The sequence below is a fragment of the Nerophis ophidion genome, linkage group LG11 (assembly GCF_033978795.1).
Source record: "Nerophis ophidion isolate RoL-2023_Sa linkage group LG11, RoL_Noph_v1.0, whole genome shotgun sequence".
Taxonomy (NCBI): domain Eukaryota; kingdom Metazoa; phylum Chordata; class Actinopteri; order Syngnathiformes; family Syngnathidae; genus Nerophis; species Nerophis ophidion.
The window spans coordinates 65,755,719-65,783,267 of NC_084621.1; the positions used below are offsets into that span (position 1 = coordinate 65,755,719).

At 41.1% G+C, this 27,549-nt stretch overlaps 1 protein-coding gene across 3 annotated transcripts in view; it reads right to left on the bottom strand.

The window, feature by feature from the left end:
• spire1b (spire-type actin nucleation factor 1b) overlaps positions 1–24,800 on the bottom strand; it is a 106,361-nt gene extending 81,561 nt beyond the window's left edge. For all 3 annotated transcript variants that reach the window (XM_061916508.1, XM_061916506.1, XM_061916507.1), the window contains exons 1-2: positions 24,284–24,800; positions 7,846–7,874 (exon numbers count right to left, since the gene is read on the bottom strand). In XM_061916508.1, the coding sequence (XP_061772492.1) occupies positions 7,846–7,874; positions 24,284–24,593 (339 nt within the window). In that variant the 5' untranslated portion in view covers positions 24,594–24,800. The remainder of the gene's footprint in view (positions 1–7,845; positions 7,875–24,283) is intronic.
• Between the last annotated feature and the right edge of the window lie 2,749 nt (positions 24,801–27,549).

Below are 27,549 nucleotides of genomic sequence, written 5' to 3' on the forward strand. Positions count from 1 at the left end.
ATGACATCCAAAGACTTACAAGGTTTGCGAGTAAATAGATATAATAAATATAGTATCAATCTCTCGGAGATTCCTGAGCCATTTTGGGAGATAATGAGGAAGCCAGTCACATGATCGCAGGACTGGCTAGAGTTAGGGAGCGCAGATCCCTTCCCCACCAACAACAATGCAAATCAATGAAATTGGAAAAATTATGATCCAGAACCTTATATTTTTGATCCTAAATATAAGGAGGATGAGCTACAAGTTTTAGAAGCTCTGCTAAACAGATCCAGCTTTAGTGAAACACTAAGCAACATGTAGCAGTATTGCTAACACTAAAGAAGAAATACAAACTACAAACATAATAAAACGATAGCTTTATGTACAATTTCTGCTCTTAATTGATGACGACTGATATGATGTCCATATCTTTCAGTTTATATGAATAATTAATGATGATGCACACGAAGGGTTAACAAGGAAAAGTCTCCCTGCAGACACTGTCTTCGATTGTGTGTGTTTGTCTCCATCTCAAATGTATACATTGAATGTCACAGATGAACAACTTCTAGATGTATGGCTGAATCCTCCTAATATCCAGATGAGTGACATGATTTAAGATCTAGAACAGGGGTGCCAATTACGTTGATGGCGAGCTACCGGTCGATCGTGGAGGGTCTGCCAGTCGATCGCAAACCAAGCATTAAAAAAATAAACCTAAACATTTGTGATCATCAATCTTTACTACGACGTCACTTTTGTCCCTTGATTGACATTCACGGCCCCCGAGGGTTTTCTGAGATGACGCTGGCTGCTGCGAGATCATCATTAAGAAAATATGATCGAGAGGAGGGCGAGAAACACTTTTTATTTCAACACTCTCGCACCGTACCAGCTGTCAAAACCCTAAAGACAGACTGCATAGTTGCTGTCTTCACAATAAAAAGCCCTGCTTCATCCTGCCTGCGCTAACAAAATAAGAGTCTCAGAAAGTTAGCAAGCAACGGAGTTGGCCGTCAATGTATTTCTCGCAAAATGTATAAAAACGAGTATGGAAGCTGGACAAATAAGACGGCAAAAACTAACCACTTTTATGTGGTATTGGACTGAGAAGAGGACTTCTTTCTCCTCCATTCGAAAATGTGGACGTTATCAGCATTACTGTCTGGTTCCAAACAATGCAAGTCATCAGAATCAGGTAATACACCAACTTATATTCTTGTCTTCATGAAACTAAATAAATCTATATGTGTTAAACATGCTAGTGTTATCATTAAAACCTTTAACGTGTTAACAAAAATGTCTCTTTCTTAAATAAATACATATAAATTATAGATATGAATGAGGTAGATTCCTTCGACTCGGTCAATTGAAAAGTAGCTCGCCTGCAGAAAAGGCGTGGGCACGCCTGATCTAGTATAACTTTGATGAGCCGAGATGTGATGTGGGAGCAGCAAGACATCGAGGCTGGCTCACAGTAAAGACAGCTAAGGGCCACTTAGCTGTTTGTGTCATTGTCTGTCTGCGTTAACGCTTATAATAACAACATTGCTAATATTTGGTAGATATTCAGGTCACAATATTGGCAGGTTTTGGATGTTTTTTTAGAGGGTTTTGTGAGCAAAATAGAGAGCCCCCGTTGACTACATTCTTAGCAGACTTTTTTTGTATTTATTTATTTATGACTTAGAATAGATTAAAAAAAAAGAAAAACAATGTTTAGCAGGTGAGGAAAACAGCGCTCAGAGGCAGGGATAAAGTCATTGCAGTACAACACAAAAAATAATTTTAAAATAAGAGCGCTGGAAAGGAACTTAACACCAAACACAGAAAAATACAAAATAGAGCCAGGACTGTATAACAGGTCCTGACATCCTCAATAGTTAATCATTTTGGTTTGATTGAGTGTGAAGCGACCGGAATGAGAATCAGCACCTCCAAGTCCGAGTCCATGGTTCTCGCCCGGAAAAGGGTGGAGTGCCATCTCCGGGTTGGGAGGAGACCCTGCCCCAAGTGGAGGAGTTCAAGTACCTAGGAGTCTTGTTCACGAGTGGGGGAAGAGTGGATGGTGAGATCGACAGGCGGATCGGTGCGGCGTCTTCAGTAATGCGGACGTTGTATCGATCCGTTGTGGTGAAGAAGGAGCTGAGCCGGAAGGCAAAGCTCTCAATTTACCGGTCGATTTACGTTCCCATCCTCACCTATGGTCATGAGCTTTGGGTCATGACCGAAAGGATAAGATCACGGGTACAAGCGGCCGAAATGAGTTTCCTCCGCCGTGTGGCGGGTCTCTCCCTTAGAGATAGGGTGAGAAGCTCTGCCATCCGGGAGGAACTCAAAGTAAAGCCGCTGCTCCTCCACATCGAGAGGAGCCAGATGAGGTGGTTCGGGCATCTGGTCAGGATGCCACCCGAACGCCTCCCTAGGGATGTGTTTAGGGCACGTCCAGCTGGTAGGAGGCCACGGGGAAGACCCAGGACACGTTGGGAAGACTATGTCTCCCGGCTGGCCTGGGAACACCTCGGGATCCCCCGGGAAGAGCTAGACGAAGTGGCTGGAGATAGGGAAGTCTGGGCTTCCCTGCTTAGGCTGCTGCCTCCGCGACCCGACCTCGGATAAGCGGAAGATGATGGATGGATGGATGGATGGATGGATGGATGGATTTTTCAACTACCCCTCGTGACCCTGAACGGGACAAGCAGTAGAAAATGGATGGATGATTTTTCAGCTGACAAATGTTTAAATCTTAGTATAGGTCCTTCCCTATAAATTCTACAATCTGTTTAGTTCAGACGAAGTTAAGGAAAACAACAGTCCTTTTCCTGCACACAGAAGCCATGTAGGAAGCATCTAAACATCTATCCACTCAATTCTCAACATCTAAACATAATCCACATCCAAGGCGCACTTTTAATGGTCTGCAAGATATTATTCACACAAACAGACTGGCATGTGAACAAACTGTGTAGGCTCACAATTTGCAGTGAAATCTGTGGAATTGCCTCTGAGACACAAAAACATCATCTGATATACACAACTCTATACAGTTCACATGCTTTGAGGTCGAGTGCACACAATGTGATATTTATTCATAGTGGAGTTCGGGCTACACTGGATGTATTGACACTCTGTCAAGGGCAAAGTTCAACCAGAAAGTCTGCGGGAATTTGTTACGTATGTCAAGTGCGAAAGAATGAAGACATAAGGTATACTTTTGATAGCAGTTACTTCATTACAATGAAACCCACAATAAACGACGTGTTTATTAAGGCTGGGTTGGCAAGGACTTCATGATGCGATACTGATCACGATACAATACAGTATTGGGATATTGTGAAATGGCAATATATTGCGATATTTTACATAGTTGATAAGTGTAAAATGCAGCTTAAAATATATTTTTAATATACAGTACAGGCAAAAGTTTGAACACACCTCCTCATTCAATGCGTTTTCTTTATTTTCATGACTATTTACATAGTAGATTATCACTGAAGGCATCAAAACTATGAACATGTGGAGTTATGTACTTAACAAAAAAAAGTGAAATAACTGAAAACACGTTTTGTATTCTAGTTTCTTCAAAATAGCCACCCTTTGCTCTGATTACTGCTTTGCACACTCTTGGCATTCTCTCGATGAGCTTCAAGCACACCTGTGAAGTGAGTTTTTTACAAAACATTTAAAAAGCACTTTAAGACCAATGTCTTGAAAAAATATATCACTCTTGAATTAACATTGTAGTTAATACTATGATTAATGTTAATTAAAAACTAAACATGAGATATAAATAATAATAGAAGTACAATTGTTTGTATATATTGTATATATAATTAGTGCAAAGGTTTATATGCACACAGGGATATTTCACATGCCTGTACTGTGTATAAAATTGAACTATCTTCATGTTGTTTATAATGTGTATTTATAATAAGTTGTGCAAAGGACTTTTTATAACTTTCGGAAGTTTATTATGTACTTGAAATTGTTTATAGGGTTAGGCGCAATAAGTGTTTAATTTCAGCCTAAACCCTTTCGGTCTGTAACATTTTTTATTTTCAATCTATGAATGTACAACTGTTTTTTTGCTTTGTTGACCATTGACCGAAGAACAATAAACTTGAAACTTGAAATCCATTTCAGGTGACTACCTCTTGAAGTTCATCGAGAGAATGCCAAGAGTGTGCGGAAAAAAAAAAAAGAGTCAAAAAAACAATTAAATTCAAATGAATCCACTTCAATTTGTTGCAATGGATCAAGTTTTTCTCCACTTGAATGTAAAAAAAATGCCCTTTACTTCACAACTGTCGACTTTTTGTACGGCCTTGCTCAACACTACAGCAACATTGCTTTTTTAGAGACTTGAGTTACAATCAGCACAAAACTTTAAAAAACATTTTTTAAATGATATCAAGACATTAAAGATCAATTTAATATTGTTACAAGTTTTGTGGTGTATTGCCATATCAATATTTTAATCTTTTACGGAGACCAACTCAATAAATTCCAGTGTGCCATGTTATTCTTATTACTAAAAAGTGCCGGCTCAAGTTATTGTTGACATACTGTACATGACCAACCGCTTTGACCGGCATAAAATTTGAGAAGCAAAGGGTTAATTTCTGTAAAAAGGGTCTGTTCATGTGTTGGGAGTATTGTGACGCTCATATTTATCACTAAGAAGCAACCTAAACCTGACGGTTGTTTAGTTACATAAGCAATAAACATCTACACCAGGGGTCACCAACCTTTTTGAAACCAAGAGCTACTTCTTGGGTACTGATTAATGCGAAGGGCTACCAGTTTGATACACACTTAAATAAATTGCCAGAAATAGCCAATTTGCTCAATTTACCTTTAATAAATAAATATATATATATATATATATATATACATATGTGTATATATATATATATACATATGTGTATATATATATATATATATATATATATATATACACACATATATATACATACATATCTATATCTATATATATATATACATATATATATATATATATATATATAAATGGGTATTTCTGTCTGTCATTCCGTCGTACATTTTTTTTTTTTTTACGGAAGGTTTTTTGTAGAGAATAAATGATGAAAAAAACACTTAATTGAACGGTTTAAAAGAGGAGAAAACACGAAAAAAAAAGGAAAATTACATTTTGAAACATAGTTTGTGTTTCAATTTCGACTCTTTAAAATTCAAAATTCAACCGAAAAACAGAAGAGACAAACTAGCTAATTCGCATGTTTTTGAAAAAATTAAAAAAAAATTTTTTTATGGAACATCATTAGTAATTTTTCCTGATTAAGATTAATTTTAGAATTTTGATGACATGTTTTAAATAGGTTAAAATCCAATCTGCACTTTGTTAGAATATATAACAAATTGGACCAAGCTATATTTCTAACAAAGACAAATCATTATTTCTTCTAGATTTTCCAGAACAAATTTTTTTTAAGAAATTCAAAAGACTTTAAAATAGGATTTAAATTTGATTCTAAAGATTTTCTAGATTTGCCAGAATAATTTTTTTGAATTTTAATCATGATAAGTTTGAAGAAATATTTCACAAATATTCTTCGTCAAAAAAACAGAAGCTAAAATGAAGAATTTAAAATGTATTTATTATTCTTTACAATAAAAAAAAAATACTTTAAAATTGATTTAAATTGTAAGGAAAGAAGAAGAAGGAATTTAAAAGATAAGAAAATATATATGTGTTTAAAAATCCAAAAAATCATTTTTAAGGTTGTATTTTTTTCTTTAAAATTGTCTTTCTGAAAGTTATAAGAAGCAAAGTAAAAAAATTAACGAATTTATTTAAACAAGTGAAGACTAAGTCTTTAAAATATTTTTGGGGATTTTTAAATTCTATTTGAGTTTTGTCTCTCTTAGAATTAAAAATGTCGAGCAAAGCGAGACCAGCTTGCTAGTAAATAAAAAAAAAATTAAAAAATAGAGGCAGCTCACTGGTAAGTGCTGCTATTTGAGCTATTTTTAGAACAGGCCAGCGGGCTACTCATCTGGTCCTTACGGGCTACTTGGTGCCCGTGGGAACCGCGTTGGTGACCCCTGGTCTACACGCTTCCCATTCAGTACAAAATAAGCTTCAAAATAAAAGCATGGCTATATAAACCGGAATTCTTCCCCAGCAATTAACAAAATGTTGTTTTATTTTTCTTAGACTGTTCATCAACTGAAGTTACATTTACCAGAGACATACAACTAAACTATCGAATCATATTTGTCCAAAATATGAAATATGTATAAAATAGGAAAACAGAATAAAAATCTGCACAAATAAAAGAACGTCAAACTCTATCCATCCATCCATTTCCTACCGCTTATTCCCTTTTGGGGTTGCGGGGGGCGCTGGCGCCTATCTCAGCTACAATCGGGCGGAAGGCGGGGTACACCCTGGACAAGTCAAGAACATCAAACTGTCCTAGATTAAAAAACATTTTTATTAGCCTAGTCACTCTATGTTTGTGGCGAAAGCAATGGCTGATGTCAGTTTCGACTATGGCGATGTTGACAACCTTCTATGTAGACATAAGTCAGGCTAACTAAAGACCGCAGACAAAAAATATTAAATACAGATTTGAATAAAACTTTGTAATGGAATAGCACATGTTGAGCAGAATTTAAATCTGCCTAATACATATTTTATGTAATCTTACGTCATTCTTAGCGAATCAGAAAATAACCTAACTACAGTAGTGATTCATATGGCCCCATTCCTGGGTGGATCTTGGATTGGATTTTGCAATGCATTCTGCTGAAAATGATAGAAAGCGCCACTATACATAGCAACCGACGCTGTGGTCAAAGTTGGAATTGCCACAGAACACATTTTAAAGATTTTCAACACTACTGCTATCTGGTGACTAAGGTGAATAGTGCACGCAAAAATTTGTCATGTTTCATATACCGTAATAAGCTACATGGTCTTTGTTATATATTGTATATATGATATAGACATAATATAATATTATATATCTGTATATATAATATATTGTACATCCATCCATCCATCCATCCATTTTCTACCGCTTATTCCCTTTTGGGGTCGCGGGGGGCGCTGGCGCCTATCTCAGCTACAATCGGGCGGAAGGCAGGGTACACCCTGGACAAGTCGCCACCTCATCGCAGGGCCAACACAGATAGACAGACAACATTCACACACTAGGGCCAATTTAGTGTTGCCAATCAACCTATCCCCAGGTGCATGTCTTTGGAAGTGGGAGGAAGCAGGAGTACCCGGAGGGAACCCACGCATTCACGGGGAGAACATGCAAACTCCACACAGAAAGATCCCGAGCCTGGATTTGAACCCAGGACTGCAGGAACTTCGTATTGTGAGGCAGACGCACTAACCCCTCTGCCACCGTGAAGCCTATATTGTACATATATTATGTAAATATTACGTACACATTTTATATTTTACATCGCTATATTTAGTATATTTATACCTGTATTGTCCTTTCCAACCTTACACTTTCCATCATTGTACCTGAGCGACTGTGTGGATCAATTTCCCTTGTGGATCTTTAAAGTTTGTCTAAGTCTAAGTCTAAGTATCAGGAAAACTGCGACGAATGGGGGCATACGAATCCCCTTCCTACTGTAACATAAGAAAATACACACAAACTAAAATATTAACATGTTTCTCTTCAATTAGAAGAATTTAACTTTTTCAAATGATCTACAAAACCATTTTTCTTTCCTTAAAAAAATAGTTTAATTGCATTTAATGACCTTACGTAAAAGGCCAGCCAGCACAGATGACAGAAACCCAGATTCCCTATGTAAGGCTAATTACTATGCAATTAAAACAGCTGAGTTACTCACCTCCGTTTGTGTGCACACGTTGTATTTACCTGCAGGGGAACAAAAAAGAAGGGTTGTCACGTTTTAAGCAGGAGATTTACGTTGAGTAAAGCATAGACAAATATGTGCAGGATTTTAGCCTTGTGGATGACGTCTAAGCCTTGAGAATCTACCATTGATTGATTCAATGGTCTGGATCACAATCACAGTGTTTCTTAATCTTCCTTAAGCCAAGGCACATATTTGACATTGGAACAATTTCATGGCACATCATCAAAATAAAAAAACATCTAAGGGAAATACGGTTATTTGTCATGGACCCGTGGTTTAGAAACACTGGTCTAGATCTCTAAAGCAAAATAAGTGTTTTTTTTTTTTTTTTTGTATTATCTCTTAACCAAGGGGTAGGGAACCTATGGCTCTAGAGCCAGATGTGGCTCTTTTGATGACTGCATCTGGCTCTCAGATAAATCTTAGCTGACATTGCTTAACGTGATAATTATGAATAATTTCGCTGCTAATCACAGAGCTAAAAATAACGTACAAAATATAAAACATTCTCATGCATTCAAATCATCCATCCGTTTTCTACCGCACCTGTTCAAGAAGTCGCATTAATGGTAAGAAGTATTGTATGTCACGATGGGGGGGGGTCGCAGCTTGCTGCAGGGTCGTTCGCCCAGGAAGGCAGACGGACTGCTCGGGACATAGCATTTAGGTAAAAACATAATTTAATTTAAACTTAAAAAAGATACAAACAAAAATCGCTCACAGTGGAGGCACAAGATGGGCTAAGGAACAAAGCCAACGCATAAACAGACTATGAACATAAATCAAACAAAACTTACTTGGCATGGCATGAAGCACGAAACTATGGCAAGGCATGAAACAAGTCAGCACAGGGCGACTGACTGGCAAAGACGAGCTTAAATACTGCCTCTGATTAGTGCTCGGGAAGCAGGTGAGCGGGCATTTTGTCCACCAGAGACAAGTGGACAAAATGAGTAACCAAGGAAACCAGACAAGAGAGTGGGAAAAAAAAGGAAGGTAAAGAGTCCAAAGGACAAACAGCACATGGCCAAACAAAAACATGATCAACCGACATGACATTTTATTTATTATTGGTTAGCTTCAGAATAACAATGTTATTAAAAAGAAAGGGAGACTTATTATACTCTAAAAATGTTGGTCTTACTTAAAAATGCAGGCATTTAGTTGTATTCAGTGTTAAAAAATATGATATGGCTCTCATGGAAATATATTTTGAAATATCTGGCGTTCATGGCTCTCTCAGCCAAAAAAGGTTCCCGACCCCTGTCTTAAGCTGTTCTAGTAGTTTCACCGGGGCTGCCGCGTCATGTTTTATGGCCACTGTTAAATATAATGTACCAAAGAGTTTTGAGATGTTTCAATCAAACATAAGAAAATAAAATGTGGCATTAGAAACAACCAAAGATAGCATTCATGTCTTGATTATATTAAGCCAACACTATGTCAAAAATCTTAACATTGGTAGTGCTCAAAAAATTGATTCGCATCTGAATCGCGATTATTTATCCATACAGAGTCTCGATGTTTTTATCATTTTCAAGAATCGTTTAAAAAAGTTTTTAAATATTAATTTTTTTAACAATCAATTTATTATGATTGATGTCATTGATAATGTTGCTTGTCCATCCATCCATCCATCATCTTCCGCTTATCCGAGGTCGGGTCGCGGGGGCAGCAGCCTAAGCAGGGAAGCCCAGACTTCCCTATCTCCAGCCACTTCGTCTAGCTCTTCCCGGGGGATCCCGAGGCGTTCCCAGGCCAGCCGGGAGACATAGTCTTCCCAACGTGTCCTGGGTCTTCCCCGTGGCCTCCTACCAGCTGGACGTGCCCTAAACACATCCCTAGGGAGGCGTTCGGGTGGTATCCTGACCAGATGCCCGAACCACCTCATCTGGCTCCTCTCGATGTGAAGGAGCAGCGGCTTTACGTTGAGCTCCTCCCGGATGGCAGAGCTTCTCACCCTATCTCTAAGGGAGAGCCCCGCCACACGGCGGAGGAAACTCATTTCGGCCGCTTGTACCCGTGATCTTATCCTTTCGGTCATGACCCAAAGCTCATGACCATAGGTGAGGATGGGAACGTAGATCGACCGGTAAATTGAGAGCTTTGCCTTCCGGCTCAGCTCCTTCTTCACCACAACGGATCGATACAACGTCCGCATTACTGAAGACGCCGCACCGATCCGCCTGTCGATCTCACGATCCACTCTTCCCCCACTCGTGAACAAGACTCCTAGGTACTTGAACTCCTCCACTTGGGGCAGGGTCTCCTCCCCAACCCGGAGATGGCACTCCACCCTTTTCCGGGCGAGAACCATGGACTCGGACTTGGAGGTGCTGATTCTCATTCCGGTCGCTTCACACTCGGCTGCGAACCGATCCAGTGAGAGCTGAAGATCCCGGTCAGATGAAGCCATCAGGACCACATCATCTGCAAAAAGCAGAGACCTAATCCCGCGGTCACCAAACCGGAACCTTTCAACGCCTTGACTGCGCCTAGAAATTCTGTCCATAAAAGTTATGAACAGAATGGGTGACAAAGGACAGCCTTGGCGGAGTCCAACCCTCACTGGAAACGTGTCCGACTTACTGCCAGCAATGCGGACCAAGCTCTGGCACTGATCATACAGGGAGCGGACTGCCACAATAAGACATTCCGATACCCCATACTCTCTGAGCACTCCCCACAGGACTTCCCGAGGGACACGGTCGATTGCCTTCTCCAAGTCCACAAAGTAGACTGGTTGGGCAAACTCCCATGTTGCTTGTATTATATTTAATAAGTATTGTATTTGTATGTGTTCTCAATGGCTAGGTACATTTCTGTCCTAAGTATTATGAAGCTTGGATTAGATTGGAGTTGGGATTGCTCTCTTCTTTTATTTAGATGAATTAACATTCTGTGGTTTTTGTAAATAATATTTTTAAAAGTATATTTTTACGAAGACGTTTTTTAGGCCAACACCGCCTAAGTCAGCAACCTAGAGAAAAGGTTTTATTATGATTTATATGCCAAATAATATATATTAAAAATCTATCCATCCATTTCCTACGGCTTATTCCCTTTTTTGGGGACGCGGGGGCGCTGGCGCCTATCCCAGCTAAGATCGGGCGGAAGGCGGAGTACACCCTGGACAAGTCGCCACCTCATCGCAGGGCCAACACAGATAGACAGACAACATTCACACTCACATTCACACACTAGGGCCAATTTAGTGTTGCCAATCAACCTATCCACAGGTGCATGTCTTTGGAAGATGGGAGGAAGCCGGAGTACCCGGAGGGAACCCACGCATTCATGGGGAGAACATGCAAACTCCACACAGGAAGATCCCGAGCCTGGATTTGAACCCAAGACTGCAGGACCTTCGTATTCTGAGGCAGACGCACTAACCCCTCTGCCACCGTGAAGCCTTACTGAATGGATGGAATAGTCACACTAAAATCTAGACTCGAATCGTGGGGTCCCCAAAGATTCCCACCTGTAATAAATGCCAGGGTTCCCCCTTAATGTAATTGAATGTGACGCACCACCACAGCATTTTCATTACCGCCAAACCTTGAAAATTAAGTAGTTTTTTTAACTTGAAAACAAAGTAAAGTAATATAGAATATATTGTAGCTCCCACACAAAAAAATCACACAAAGTCTGACGCTATTTTTAACTTTTATTACCAATCTTATGATAACAAACGGCACAATTCCCACAGGTTTTACATGCCGTACAAAAACTTTCGTCTCTGTGAGTCTGTGCTTCCTCATTCTCGGTCAATCACGAACGGTGTGTTTGCCGGCATTGGAAAAACTGACATAAAATCCAGGCCACACGAACATCAAACATTAACACCAGCTGGTCGTTATAGTATGAATGGACATATATTGCCTATTATTTGAATACTGTTGACAAGTGATGTACGGAAAATTTGACCACTGAAAAAAAAGACTTTTATTACCGAAACCGGACATAAACAAAACGCACTCCATTGCCTGGAGTGTTGTCAGCATGTCTGCAACGTGGATGTGCAGTAATTGTAGTGTTTTGCGGATATGTACAGACAGAAGTCCACAAAATGTGTAATTTTTAAGAGGACAGTGACAGATTTTAAGAAGATAAAGTCCAACGGGAGCAACGGCACGAAGCAAGTGTGACGCCATGCTTGCTTCTTTCGTTAGGGACATAGAAGGAAAGAATGGAAGAGTCTCTAAACACGAGTACCTTCTATAATAACACCAGAAAAAGATGATAAATTTGTTGCTAGTGTTTTTTTATTTTTTTAAAAATGCACTAAAAGTCTTTGAACACTTGCAAAGTACATTGTACTAAAAGCAGCCACCATTGAAAATATGGCAAAACAATTAAAAAATATATATGTTATTACTTTTGAATAATAAGAGATTTGTTTTTCAACGTATGTGTACATTTGACCTTTTTAAAGAAAACCATCCTAATATCAAATTATGCAAATGATATGACACCATGGTGACCACGCCCATGACTACACCCCTAACGCCACAGGTATCTTGGTAGTTTCGAGGGAACCCTGAATGCTATTGGTCTATATAGTCTACAGTTATCCTGCCTGTGTTATGTGCTTGTATAATAAGATGATCTTAAATTAAGCCAGGATGCTTTTTTTTCTCACTTTACTTCCTGTCCCATAATCGAGTATAGACATGTATAAACCAGTGGCGGGCCGTGCGTTTCGCACCTAGGCCTTCAGTGATGTCCGACCTCAAAGATTACCTCTCAAAATGCCATAATTGATGTCACCTCATGACCATTGCTGGAGAAATACTATACGGAAATACATTTACTAGACATTGGATCACATCACCAGTTTAGGAAACGGGTTATTTTCTGGCACATTTAAAAATCAATTAAAACGCATCAGCAATGAAAACATACCTTATGTGGTACCGTCATGATTAAAATTGCAACAAACATTTTAAAAGTGAAATAATAAAATATTTGAACCCACAATTAGGTGGACCTATTCGACGCCGCTCCCCATTTAATCGCCAGAATAGCTGAGCTAACTTCCGGGGTTGGCCAACATTATCTCACTTGATGTAGTTTCTCTTTAAATATCTTTCTTGAAAATGGACTTGTAAATATACAGTATATTTGCCACCTAACGTTTTGTTCTCCATCCATCCATCATCTTCCGCTTATCCGAGGTCGGGTCGCGGGGGCAGCAGCCTAAGCAGGGAAGCCCAGACTTCCCTCTCCCCAGCCACTTCGTCTAGCTCTTCCCGGGGGATCCCGAGGCGTTCCCAGGCCAGCCGGGAGACATAGTCTTCCCAACGTGTCCTGGGTCTTCCCTGTGGCCTCCTACCGGTTGGACGTGCCCTAAACACCTCCCTAGGGAGGCGTTCGGGTGGCATCCTGACCAGATGCCCGAACCACCTCATCTGGCTCCTCTCGATGTGAAGGAGCAGCGGCTTTACTTTGAGTTCCTCCCGGATGGCAGAGCTTCTCACCCTATCTCTAAGGGAGAGACCTGGAAACTCATTTGGGCCGCTTGTACCCGTGATCTTATCCTTTCGGTCATGACCCAAAGCTCATGACCATAGGTGAGGATGGGAACGTAGATCGACCGGTAAATTGAAAGCTTTGCCTTCCGGCTCAGCTCCTTCTTCACCACAACGGATCGATACAACGTCCGCATTACTGAAGACGCCGCACCGATCCGCCTGTCGATCTCACGATCCACTCTTCCCCCATTCGTGAACAAGACTCCTAGGTACTTGAACTCCTCCACTTGGGGCAGGGTCTCCTCCCCAACCCGGAGATGGCACTCCACCCTTTTCCGGGCGAGAACCATGGACTCGGACTTGGAGGTGCTGATTCTCATTCCGGTCGCTTCACACTCGGCTGCGAACCGATCCAGTGAGAGCTGAAGATCCCGGTCAGATGAAGCCATCAGGACCACATCATCTGCAAAAAGCAGAGACCTAATCCCGCGGCCATCAAACCGGAACCCCTCAACGCCTTGGGTGCGCCTAGAAATTCTGTCCATAAAAGTTATGAACAGAATCGGTGACAAAGGACAGCCTTGGCGGAGTCCAACCCTCACTGGAAATGTGTCCGACTTACTGCCAGCAATGCGGACCAAGCTCTGACACTGATCATACAGGGAGCGGACCGCCACAATAAGACAGTCCGGTACCCCATACTCTCTGAGCACTCCCCACAGGACTTCCCGAGGGACACGGTCGATTGCCTTCTCCAAGTCCACAAAGTAGACTGGTTGGGCAAACTCCCATGCACCCTCAAGAACCCTGCCGAGAGTATAGAGCTGGTCCACAGTTCCACGACCAGGACGAAAACCACACTGTTCCTCCTGGATCTGAGGTTCAACTATCCGGCGTAGCCTCCTCTCCAGTACACCTGAATAAACCTTACCATGAAGGCTGAGGAGTGTGACCCCACGATAGTTGGAACACACCCTCCGGTCCCCCTTCTTAAAGAGAGGGACCACCACCCCGGTCTGCCAATCCAGAGGTACGTTTTGTTCTCCTTCTCTGCTATCCCGGTCTGGCTACTGTCACAGTTAGTTGATGACGAACCCCAAGATGCAGAGACGGAGGCAGGCATTGAACAGGAAAACATGATTTAATTTAAAACACTAAGACAAAAAACAAACAAAGGGTATAAACAAAAAGCGCGCACGTGGGCGGACAACAAACAAAAAGGCCTAGCGTGGAAGCTGGCAGGTATCTAACAAGAAAACAGAAGTCGTACTTGTAATAAGAAAACAAACTGGAAGCAGGGAACAAAAGACAGTAAGCTAAAAACCGCTATCAAACATAGCTTACCGCAACGCTGCGTTGACACGACAAGTTACGACACGACAGGTAGCAATGACAAGTAGCGACGACAAGAGCGACATGCAATACAATAATCCAGCCGTGACTGGATGGGAAGATAGGTCTAAATAGGAAGGACTGATTGACACCAGGTGTGGCCAGGTGCCAATCAGCCGCAGCTTGGGGGGAACACAGCACTCGGGGAGAAAGACAGGAAACCAACAAAATAAGAGCGCTGACAGGAAACACTACACACACACAGAGGAAACAAAGACAAATGCAGAGGAAAAAAACTAAAACATAGTCAAACTGTCAGAGGCAAGCCTGACAGCTACGGCACAACACTTCCCGCTTCCTGCTAAATTGAAACTTGTGATCTGATTGGCTAGCGCAACTGTCTCTCAACTCTATGTGTTCTGAAATTCATCCGCTAACGGTCCTGATGAATATCTCATCACAGGATGCGTAAATGTCACGTTCAACATGAGGCCAGCTAGAAGGCCTTACTGACAACAAGTTGTGATCTGATTGGCTAGCGCAACTGTCTATCAACTGTATGTCCCCGATCGCTTACAGTGCACGGACACCCGCAGATCTCTTGTCCAAAGGCAAAACCCAGTAACTCAATGTTGGTCAAAACTGAGCTGATAATAATTTTGGAGTTCCTAGGTGATATGCTTTACATTAGTGTATGCGATATTGTAATTTGTTCCGTAAGTAAGCTGTAACGCGCATGGCAGGACCTAGCAACTACCACATAACCGCGTAGATACAACAGAAAAACCTAGTATCTCAAGGGACCAATCGAAGCTTCTTTGTCAGTCGCCTTATTGTCTTTAATGAGACATTTGCACGAATGGGGGCCGACGGTCAACCTGATTATGTGATATTATGGCACGAGGGGATATTTGGAAGATTGGCCCAGGACGTTGCAAGCACCTTCATTAAATGTATTGTTCTTGATTCTTCCCCTTGCATACTCTTTTGGGCAGATAACTGTGGAGGTCAAAATAAAAACTGGACGCTGTACACGGCTCTTGCCCAATGTGCAAACGCAGAATGGGGCCCACCCGAGATTATGATAAAATATCTGGAGAAAGGGCACACGTTCATGAGAGCAGATTCAATCCATGGCTCGATCGGCAAGACAATGAAAGCTCAAGAAAACATCTATACGTTTGATGACTTTGTAGATCTTTGTAAGACAGCATCAAGATAGATTGGTTTTCCGTTGTTTTCTCAAAATCAGCTAGAAGTGAGTTACTAGGTTTTGCCTTTGGACGGGAGAGATGCGGAAGGCCTCTGGCAGATTTGGTACAGCATGGCAACATAAGCTGGCTGAATTCTGATTGGATACAAACTAAAACTAAAAACAGCAGCACTGGAAGGAGCATAAAGAGAATATGAATACTTTTAGATATTTAGGGAAAGCAAATTAAATGATAATTGTATCTTTAATTATGATCATGTTAGGCCAGCAGAGAAGGCCTTCCTGGCCCTGACAACACACCACTGTTATAAACGGACTTAAAACTACAAACATAGATCAAATCCAAGGGTTGTATGTTTGGACAATCAGTTAAAGGTTCATTCAACAAAACTGTGTACTATTGTGTGCATTATTTGGATTTTCCTTGCTCATGTCACTAATATGATGACGCAAGCAAAATACTGTATTACAAACAGCTCTGAATATGATGCAGTGCAGTTCGAACAGCTGCCAACGACATTCACAATGACAAACATTCTTAAAGGAATACATTCTGGTAAGGTCAGTCGAAATGAGCACTATTATTTTTGCAAAGGCTTAAATTTGGTAGAGTATATGAGCTGCATCATCACATCTACAGTATGTGTGTGTAGGGGCGCTTACTCTTTATACTTCCCTTGGGCATCCATGACAGACGGATAGATAGATAGATAGATAGATAGATAGATAGATAGATAGATAGATAGGCAATTAGTCAGGCAGCTCTTAGCACTTAGCTTGTGAGCTATTACCACTAACCAATAAAGCATAAGCATGACAGACTTGCAGTTGGACATCATCTGGAATATGTCGACGATACAGTAAGTACATGTCTCTAGAGGCTCTGGGTATTGCCAGTATGGACAAATGTTAGGGGGCGCCATCTAAAATGTTGTTTAAACTTGTTTTTTTTTTTAAATATCACATAAACCCACAGCAACATCATTTAATAATAAGTCGCTGGCTGTTTTATTGCACTGTACCAATGGCATAGGGCAGGGATTCCCAAACTGTGGTACGACTTACTTCATTAAAGTACCGTCGATCATAATATTTTATTAGAACGTATCAAAACATGAATTGGTATGTCAGACTCAGCCCTGTCTTGGTTTAACTCTTATCTTACTGATAGGATGCAGTGCGTCTCCCATAACAGTGTGACCTTGGACTATGTTAAGGTAACGTGTGGAGTTCCCCAGGGTTCGGTCCTTGGCCCTGCACTCTTCAGCATCTACATGCTGCCGCTGGGTGACATCATACGCAAATACGGTGTTAGCTTTCACTGTTATGCTGATGACACCCAACTCTACATGCCCCTAAAGCTGACCAACACGCCGGACTGTAGTCAGCTGGAGGCGTGTCTTAATGAAATTAAACAATGGATGTCCGCTAACTTTTTGCAACTTAACGCCAAAAAAACGGAAATGCTGATTATCGGTCCTGCTAGACACCAACCTCTATTTAATAATACAACTTTAACATTTGACAACCAAATAATAAAACAAGGTGACTCGGTAAAAAATCTGGGTATTATCTTCGACCCAACTCTCTCCTTTGAGTCACACATTAAAAGCGTTACTAAAACGGCCTTTTCATCTCCGTAATATCGCTAAAATTCGCTCCATTTTGTCCACTAAAGACGCCGAGATCATTATCCATGCGTTTGTTACGTCTCGCCTCGACTACTGTAACGTATTATTTTCGGGTCTCCCCATGTCTAGCATTAAAAGATTACAGTTGGTACAAAATGCGGCTGCTAGACTTTTGACAAGAACAAGAAAGTTTGATCACATTACGCCTGTACTGGCTCACCTGCACTGGCTTCCTGTGCACTTAAGATGTGACTTTAAGGTTTTACTACTTACGTATAAAATACTACACGATCTAGCTCCAGCCTATCTTGCCGATTGTATTGTACCATATGTCCCGGCAAGAAATCTGCGTTCAAAAGACTCCGGCTTATTAGTGATTCCTAGAGCCCAAAAAAAGTCTGCGGGCTATAGAGCGTTTTCCGTTCGGGCTCCAGTACTCTGGAATGCCCTCCCGGTAACAGTTCGAGATGCTACCTCAGTAGAAACATTTAAGTCTCACCTTAAAACTCATCTGTATACTCTAGCCTTTAAATAGACCTCCTTTTTAGACCAGTTGATCTGCTGCTTCTTTTCTTTCTCCTATGTCCCCCCCTCCCTTGTGGAGGGGGTCCGGTCCGATGACCATGGATGAAGTACTGGCTGTCCAGAGTCGAGACCCAGGATGGACCGCTCGCCTGTGTATCGGTTGGGGACATCTCTACGCTGCTGATCCGCCTCCGCTTGAGATGGTCTCCTGTGGACGGGACTCTCGCTGCTGTCTTGGATCCGCTTGAACTGAACTCTCGCGGCTGTGTTGGAGCCACTATGGATTGAACTTTCACAGTATCATGTTAGACCCGCTCGACATCCATTGCTTTCGGTCCCCTAGAGGGGGGGGGGGTTGCCCACATCTGAGGTCCTCTCCAAGGTTTCTCATAGTCAGCATTGTCACTGGCGTCCCACTGGATGTGAATTCTCCCTGCCCACTGGGTGTGAGTTTTCCTTGCCCTTTTGTGGGTTCTTCCGAGGATGTTGTAGTCGTAATGATTTGTGCAGTCCTTTGAGACATTTGTGATTTGGGGCTATATAAATAAACATTGATTGATTGATTGATACAGTGTTTTATTTTCCTATATTTAAACAGTGTTACTGTTCAAACTGTGTGTAATGTTATAGTGGCCAAATATATCAAATGAACATGTTTAGTAAAACCTATGCCTTGTTTTTAATGAATACATAGGCTTACTCTGCTACTGCACATTAAAGGCCTACTGAAACCCACTACTAGCGACCACGCAGTCTGATAGTTTATATATCAATGATGAAATATTAACATTGCAACACATGCCAATACGGCCTTTTTAGTTTACTAAATTACAATTTTAAATTTCCCGCGGAGTTTCTTGTTGAAAACATCACGGAATGATGACGCATGTTTGTGACGTTATTAGTTGGAAGGGACATATTAGCCCAGCATCACTAGCGGCTAAAATTAGTCTCTTTTTATCGCGCAATTACACAGTATTCTGGACATCTGTGTTGCTGAATATTTTGCAATTTGTTCAATTAATATTGGAGAAGTCAAAGTAGAAAGATGGAGGTGGAAAGCTTTAGCCTTTAGCCACACAAACACACGGTGATTCCTTGTTTAAAATTCCCGGAGGTGAAGCTTTACTATGGATCAGAGCGGTCAAGCGAACATGGTTCCCGACTACATGTCAACCGGCAGTTTTCGGTGAGAAAATTGTGGTAAAAAGTCGCCTCTTACCGGAGATCAGTGGAGCTTCTGTCCTGCTGCAGCTTCGTGACTTCCCCTCAGAGACTGGCGTCAACACACCCGTGGACACACCCCTCCGACTATCAGGTACTATTTAACTCACTAAAACACTAGCAACACAATAGAAAGATAAGGGATTTCCCAGAATTATCTTAGTAAATGTGTCTAAAAACATCTGAATCGGTCCCTAACTTTTTTTAAAACTTTTTTTTCTAGTCCTTCACTCTAATTTTCCTCATCCACAAATCTTTCATCCTCGCTCAAATTAATGGGGAAATCGTCGCTTTCTCGGTCCGAATAGCTCTTGCTGCTGGAGGCTCACATTATAAACAATGTGAGGATGTGAGGAGCCCTCACACCGGTGACGTCATCGTCTGCTACATCCGGTAAAGGCAAGGCTTTTTTTTTAGCGACCAAAAGTTGCGAACTTTATCGTCGATGTTCTCTACTAAATCCTTTCAGCAAAAATATGGCAATATCGCGAAATGATCAAGTATGACACATAGAATGGACCTGCTATCCCCGTTTGAATAAGAACATCTCATTTCAGTAGGCCTTTAATGTTGGTCATTAGGTTGGTACTTGAAAAGCTGAATGTTTTCTGAAGTGGTACTTGGTGAAAAAAAGTTTGAGAACCACTGGCATAGGGGTCAATAAGCGCGTTAGATTGAATCTGAATGGATGACATAAAGGGAACTAGAGGCCTAAGTCCATTCATAGCCCCGCTGGTCGGTGCTCATACTATTCCTGCAATTTCCCTGACTTTGTGGATTATTTACAATCTTATTTGAAGTCAGTTATTGTGTCAACACCTTGTTAGTATTGCATAATCCCAATGTCTGAAAGATTAAGGCAGTCAGGAATGGGAAAAGACAAAAGAAAAGGAGCAGGTACAGTAATGTCAACACAATTTTTTTTACGTCGTAGTTGTCAGGGTGGCGCAAGTCGACCGATGACTTGGTACTAGGATGCAGAGACAGAGGGTGGCGTGCAGGTCAAATAATGTAATTATTTACTTGGATGGCATAAGATTAGTACATAGCGGCAGCAAAATAACTCGCGCGCGCTGACAAAACGCACTAATCCAGCGCTGGTAAGTAAAACATTGTTTCCCACCCCCAGGGAACAGAATGTTTTCATGCCCCCCTGAAGTTAATGTTTATTTTTTTTCATCTGTATGTGTCAAAATAGTTCTTTGCTAACACTGACTCTCACACCCCCTCAATCAAGTCGATACTACTATGATTACATCAATATTTTTAGCATCACAAAATCTTTAGTTGTTTTTTTTTTAATTTACTGTATGTCATGTCGATAAAATCACACTGCAAAAAGTCAGTGTTCAATAACAAGAATGAAAAAATACACAAAAATTAGGGGTATTTTATTTGAACTAAGCAAAATTATCTGCCAATAGAACAACAAAATTTGGCTTTCCAAAACAGGTCAAATTAGCTAACCTTAATGAACCCAAAAATAACTTAAAATAAGTATATTCTCACTAATAACAACCATGCTACTGTATGAGTACGCATTTTCTATTGTTTTATTGAAAATAAAACAGCAAAATCCATTTGGCAGTCATCTGTTTTAATTATGAGACACAATTGTGTCAAAGCCATGATTTTTTTTTTTCATGCTTGACATAAGAAATTATTACTTGAAAAAAGTAGTTTTATACTTGTGAGTGTTGATGACACGGCTTTGCAACAGTTGGTAGAGCGGCCGTGCCAGCAACTTGAGGGTTGCAGGTTCGATTCCCGCTTACGCCCTCCTAGTCACTGCCGTTGTGTCCTTGGGCAAGACACTTTACCCACCTGCTCCCAGTGCCACCTGCACTGGTTTAAATGTAACTTAGATATTGGGTTTCACTATGTACAGCGCTTTGAGTCACTAGAGAAAAGCGCTATATAAATATAATTCACTTCACTTCACTTCTATATAGATCCTAAAATCTCAGCAACAAGCTGTAATGTCTTAATTAGATCATTTAAATAAAATAAATAAATGGGTTGTATTTGTATAGCGCTTTTCTACCTTCAAGGTACTCAAAGCGCTTTGACACTACTTCCACATTTACCCATAGGACCAAAACCTAACATAAAATCTGCTTAGTGAGAAGAATGATCTTATCAGACAGAAAATAAGCAAATATCACCCTTATTTGAGATATTTAATCTTACTTAGATTTCAGTCTTTGCAGTGAAAGAAATATGTCCCTGGACACATGAGGACTTTGAATATGACCAATGTAGGATCCTGTAACTACTTGGTATCTGATTGATACCTAAATTTGTGGAATCATCCAAAACTAATGTAAAGTATCCAACAACAGAAGAATAAGTGATTATTACATTTGAACTGTAGTGTAGATAGAACGTGTCAAAATAGAAAGTAAGCAGATATTAACAGTAAATGGTCTCCAATTATATCAAAAATTATTACTATGCTCATAATTAACAACAATAACCAAAAATTTTACATTCTAAAAAGAACAGTTGAGTTTATACCAAAAAGTTCTATTTTGGTTTCATGTGACCACATGACATTCTCCCAATCCTCTGCTGTATCATCCATGTATCCATTTTGGTATAAACTCAACTCGTCCTCTTTGGAGGAAGAAGAATACTGAGTTGCATCCCAAGAACACCACACCTACTGTGAAGCATGGGGGTGGAAACATCATGCTTTGGGGCTGTTTTTCTGCTAAGGGGACAGGACGATTGATTCATGTTAAGGAAAGAATGAATGGGGCCATGTATCGTGAGATTTTGAGCCAAAACCTCCTTCCATCAGTGAGAGCTTTGAATGGTTGACCAAATACTTATTTTCCACCATAATTTAAAATTCCTACAATGTGAATTCCTGGATTTTTTTTTTTCACATTCTGTCTCTCACAGTTGAAGTGTACCTATGATGAAAATTACAGACCTCTGTCATCATTTTAAGTGAGAGAACTTGCACAATCGGTGGCTGACTAAATACTTTTTTGCCCCACTGTATATAAATATAAATAACCCTAACCCTTACATGTTCCCCTGGTGTCCAAATAACTCTTTGTTGCTTTATTAAGCAACTAATTAATGGTGAATATGCAACTAATTAATGGTGAATATGTGAAAAGCAGTGGCCAATAGTCTCCAAGTATATAAAAAATAAACTATATTTTGCTTATTAAAATGCTTATAATTAACAACAATAGCCAACAATTTTACATTCTAAAAAGAACAGTTGAGTTTATACCAAAAAGTTCTATTTTGGTTTCATCTGACCACATGACATTCTCCCAATCCTCTGCCGTATCATCCATGTATCCTTTTTGGTATAAACTCAACTTGTCCTGTTTGGAGGAAGAAGAATACTGAGTTGCATCCCAAGAACACCACACCTACTGTGAAGCATGGGGGTGGTAACATCATGCTTTGGGGCTGTTTTTCTGCTAAGGGGACAGGACGATTGATCCGTGTTAAGGAAAGAATGAATGGGGCCATGTATCGTGAGATTTTGAGCCAAAACCTCCTTCCATCAGTGAGAGCTTTGAATGGTTGACCAAATACTTATTTTCCACCATCATTTAAAATTCCTACAATGTGAATTCCTGGATTTTTTTTTCACATTCTGTCCCTCACAGTTGAAGTGTACCTATGATGAAAATTATAGACCTCTGTCATCATTTTAAGTGGGAGAACTTGCACAATCGGTGGCTGACTAAATACTTTTTTGCCCCACTATATATAAATATAAATAACCCTAACCCTTATATGTTCCCATGGTGTCCAAATAACTCTTTGTTGCTTTATTAAGCAACTAATTAATGGTGAATATGCAACTAATTAATGGTGAATATGTGAAAAGCAGTGGCCAATAGTCTCCAAGTATATAAAAAATAAACTATATTTTGCTTATTAAAATGCTTATAATTAACAACAATAGCAAACAATTTTACATTCTAAAAAGAACAGTTGAGTTTATACCAAAAAGTTCTATTTTGGTTTCATCTGACCACATGACATTCTCCCAATCTTCTGCTGTATCATCCATGTATCCTTTTTGGTATAAACTCAACTTGTCCTCTTTGGAGGAAGAAGAATACTGAGTTGCATCCCAAGAACACCATACCTACTGTGAAGCATGGGGGTGGAAACATCATGATTTGGGGCTGTTTTTCTGCTAAGGGGACAGGACGATTGATCCGTGTTAAGGAAAGAATGAATGGGGCCATGTATGGTGAGATTTTGAGCCAAAACCTCCTTCCATCAGTGAGAGCTTTGAATGGTTGACCAAATACTTATTTTCCACCATCATTTAAAATTCCTACAATGTGAATTCCTGGATTTTTTTCCACATTCTGTCTCTCACAGTTGAAGTGTACCTATGATGAAAATTACAGACCTCTGTCATCATTTTAAGTGGGAAAACTTGCACAATCAGTGGCAGACTAAATACTTTTTTGCCCCACTATAAGTGAATTATATTTATATAGCGCTTTTCTCAAGTGACTCAAAGCGCTTTACATAGTGACACCCAATATCTAAGTTACATTTAAACCAGTGTGGGTGGCACTGGGAGCAGGTGGGTAAAGTGTCTTGCCCAAGGACACAACGGCAGTAACTAGGATGGCACAAGCGGGAATCGAACCTGCGACCCTCAAGTTGCTGGCACGGCCACTCTACCAACCAACTATGCCGCCCCTATATATAAATATAAATAACCCTAACCCTTATATGTTCCCCTGGTGTCCAAATAACTCTTTGTTGCTTTATTAAGCAACTAATTAATGGTGAATATGCAACTAATTAATGGTGAATATGCAACTAATTAATGGTGAATATGCAACTAATTAATGGTGAGTATGTTCCTCATACTAAAGACTTGCACCTGAGGGTTCCTTTGTGTGTCACCGGTCATGTGGAGGCGGACTTATGTATATTGTTATTCTACTTAGTACGACTAGTATCTCCACATCCTTGCGAGAAAAGTGTTTTTAGAAGGCAGTGTTTACCTTCACAGTTCTGGTGGTGCAGCCTCACAGATCCGTCTTTGGCAATCCGAACATCGCCGGGTCCTGCTATCCTGGTCGGGTATGTTTGCGTGGGGGCAGCATCGGAGCCTCTCCGCCTCCCCCGGTGCTCCTGGAGCAGCGTGGCGCAGCACTGGTAGCACACGGCCCAAGCCTGCTCCTCGTTGACGGGCTGGCCGTAAAGCCGGAGGATCTCCTCCAGCGACAGATCCTCGGCGGAAGCCATGGCGCTGTGGTGCTGATGCTCACCGGCGTCCGTCAGTCCGAGCTGCCCGCTTCCGTCTTCCGCCATCCTCTCATTATCTCGATAGCGGGAGGGCAGGCCGAGCCGATGGAGGGGGGAGCTAACCTGGGGAAGACATAGATGTTCACTCGCGTCCTCCTGCCGGATGTGACTGTGGAGCTTCTCGGCCCGCTCAGGGGTTCTGATGCCGAGGATCACGAGACGACGTGTGACTGTAGACCTCCGTTAGCGGGTGGGCGGATCGAGCCCGACATCGGCAGTGTCGATAACAAGGGATAATATTATAGTATGGGGTCGATACCAGCGATACTGGTTTTGTTTAATAAAATGCGTGGGTTCCCTCCGGGTACTCCGGCTTCCTCCCACTTCCAAAGACATGCACCTGGGGATAGGTTGATTGGCAACACTAAATTGGCCCTAGTGTGTGAATGTGAGTGTGAATGTTGTCTGTCTATCTGTGTTGGCCCTGCGATGAGGTGGCGACTTGTCCAGGGTGTACCCCGCCTTCCGCCTGATTGTAGCTGAGATAGGCGCCAGCGCCCCCCGCGACCCTGAAAGGGAATAAGCGGTAGAAAATGGATGGATGGATGGAAAATTCTACCCACACATTTAATCAAATCAAATACAAATAAGGCAACAAGATAATTATAAAGTAAATATGTACAGCAGATACATCAACAATATAATTTTAGTATGGGGTCGATACCAGAGGGATATTTCAGTTATCTTCAAAGTTTTTTTTCCAATTTAGGGTTATTTAGAAAATAGCTTTTTGGACACAAGAGGGCTTTGGAAGCAAAAAGCCAAAGAAATTGAATGAGAGTAGTGTTGTCCCGATAACAATATTTTGGTACTGGTACCAATATTATTTAGATACTTTTCTAAATTAAGAAACCACAAAAAAAAGGCATTATTGGCTTTATTTTAACAAAAAATCGTAGGGTACATTAAACATGTGTTTATTACTGCATTGATTGATTGATTGAAACTTTTATTAGTCGATTGTAGAGTACAGTACATATTCCGTACAATTGACCACTAAATGGTAACACCCCAATAAGTTTTTCCACTTGTTTAAGTCGGGCTCCACGTAATTCAATTCAAGTTTGCCCTTAATTAAAATAGTGAATTACACAACTTGTAGTAAGTAAACAAACAAAGGCTTCTAATTAGTCTGCTGATGTAGGCAGTAACAAATTGTGCCATTTATTATTCTATTATTTTGTCAACATTATGAGGGCCAAACTATAAAAATGGATTATTAATGTACTTGTTCATTTATTGTTTATATTGTTACATACAGGGGGAGTAGACGACACAGACAACGTAGTATTTAGCTCTATGGTTTATTAGATATATACTATATATCAGGGGTCTCAAACTCAATTTACCTGGGGGCCACTGGATGCAGAAACTGGGTGAGGCTGGGTCACAAGCAAAGATTTCTTTACAAAAATTGAACATGCGCTTTTTAATCATTGACCTTCTTTGAATGACTTTCCCGCCCTAGCAATATACTTGCCAACACTCGCGACTTTTCCGGGAAACACCCGAAAATCAGTGCCCCTACCTACAATTTCCTGGGGTAGACATTCTACGGGTTTTCATCCGGACAACAATTTTAAGGCCATGCCGTGACGGCACTGCCTTTGACGTCCACTTTCCCTCCGTACAAACATTATGCCGGCCCATTCACGAATTGCAAGAGATTTCTGCAGAATCAAGGAAGGGACTGCAAGGCATACTTGGTCAACAGCCATACAGGTCACACTGACAGTGGCCGTGTAAATAACTTTAACACTGTTACTAATATGCGCCACACTGTGAACCCACACCAAACAAGATTGACAAACATATTTTGGGAGAACATCCGCACCGTAACACAACATAAACACAACAGAACAAATACCCAGAATCCAATGCAGCCCTAACTCTTCCGGGCTACAATAGGGGGCGGGGTTGGGGGGGTGTATATTGTAGCCCGGAAGAGTTAGGGCTGCATTGGATTCTGGGTATTTGTTCTGTTGTGTTTATGTTGTGTTACGGTGCGGATGTTCTCCCAAAATATGTTTGTCAATCTTGTTTGGTGTGGGTTCACAGTGTGGCGCATATTTGTAACAGTGTTAAAGTTATTTACACGGCCACTGTCAGTGTGACCTGTATGGCTGTTGACCAAGTATGCCTTGCAGTCCCTTCCTTACAAGAATGACAAACACATTTTGAGGGGGGAACATCCTCACTGTAACACAACATAAACACAACAGAACAAATACCCAGAATCCAATGCAGCCCTAACTCTTCCGGGCTACAATAGGGGGCGGGGTTGGGGGGGTGTATATTGTAGCCCGGAAGAGTTAGGGCTGCATTGGATTCTGGGTATTTGTTCTGTTGTGTTTATGTTGTGTTACAGTGAGGATGTTCCCCCTCAAAATGTGTTTGTCATTCTTGTTTGGTGTGGGTTCACAGTGTGGCGCATATTTGTAACAGTCTCAAAAAAATTTATACGGCCACCCTCAGTGTGACCTGTATGGCTGTTGATCAAGCATGTCTTTCAGTCCCCAATTGCGTCTACATATGTCAAATACATCATGTGGCTGAGCTTGAACGCTCTTTGTACAGGTTGTAGAGGATGTTAAAGGCAGTGCCTCCATGGTGCCCCCTTGATATTGTTCTTTGGGTGAAATTTGGGAGAATGATCTTTCCTGGGGAGGCACTGAAAATTTGCAGTCTCCCGGAAAAATCGAGGCAGTATTACGCTGTAAAGCGCCATTCGTCATATAAAACTCGCGGGCCGTACCAACATTAAATTTTCTTATTAAGGTGCGGGCCGCAATTGGCCCGCGGGCCGCGTGTTTGAGACCCCTGCTATGTATAAATAACAAATAATAATATAAATAAACGGGCAGCACGATGGAACAGGGGTTAGTGCATGTGCCTCACAATACGGTGTAGTCCTGGGTTCGATCCCGGGTTCGGGATCTTTCTGTGTGGAGTTTGCATGTTC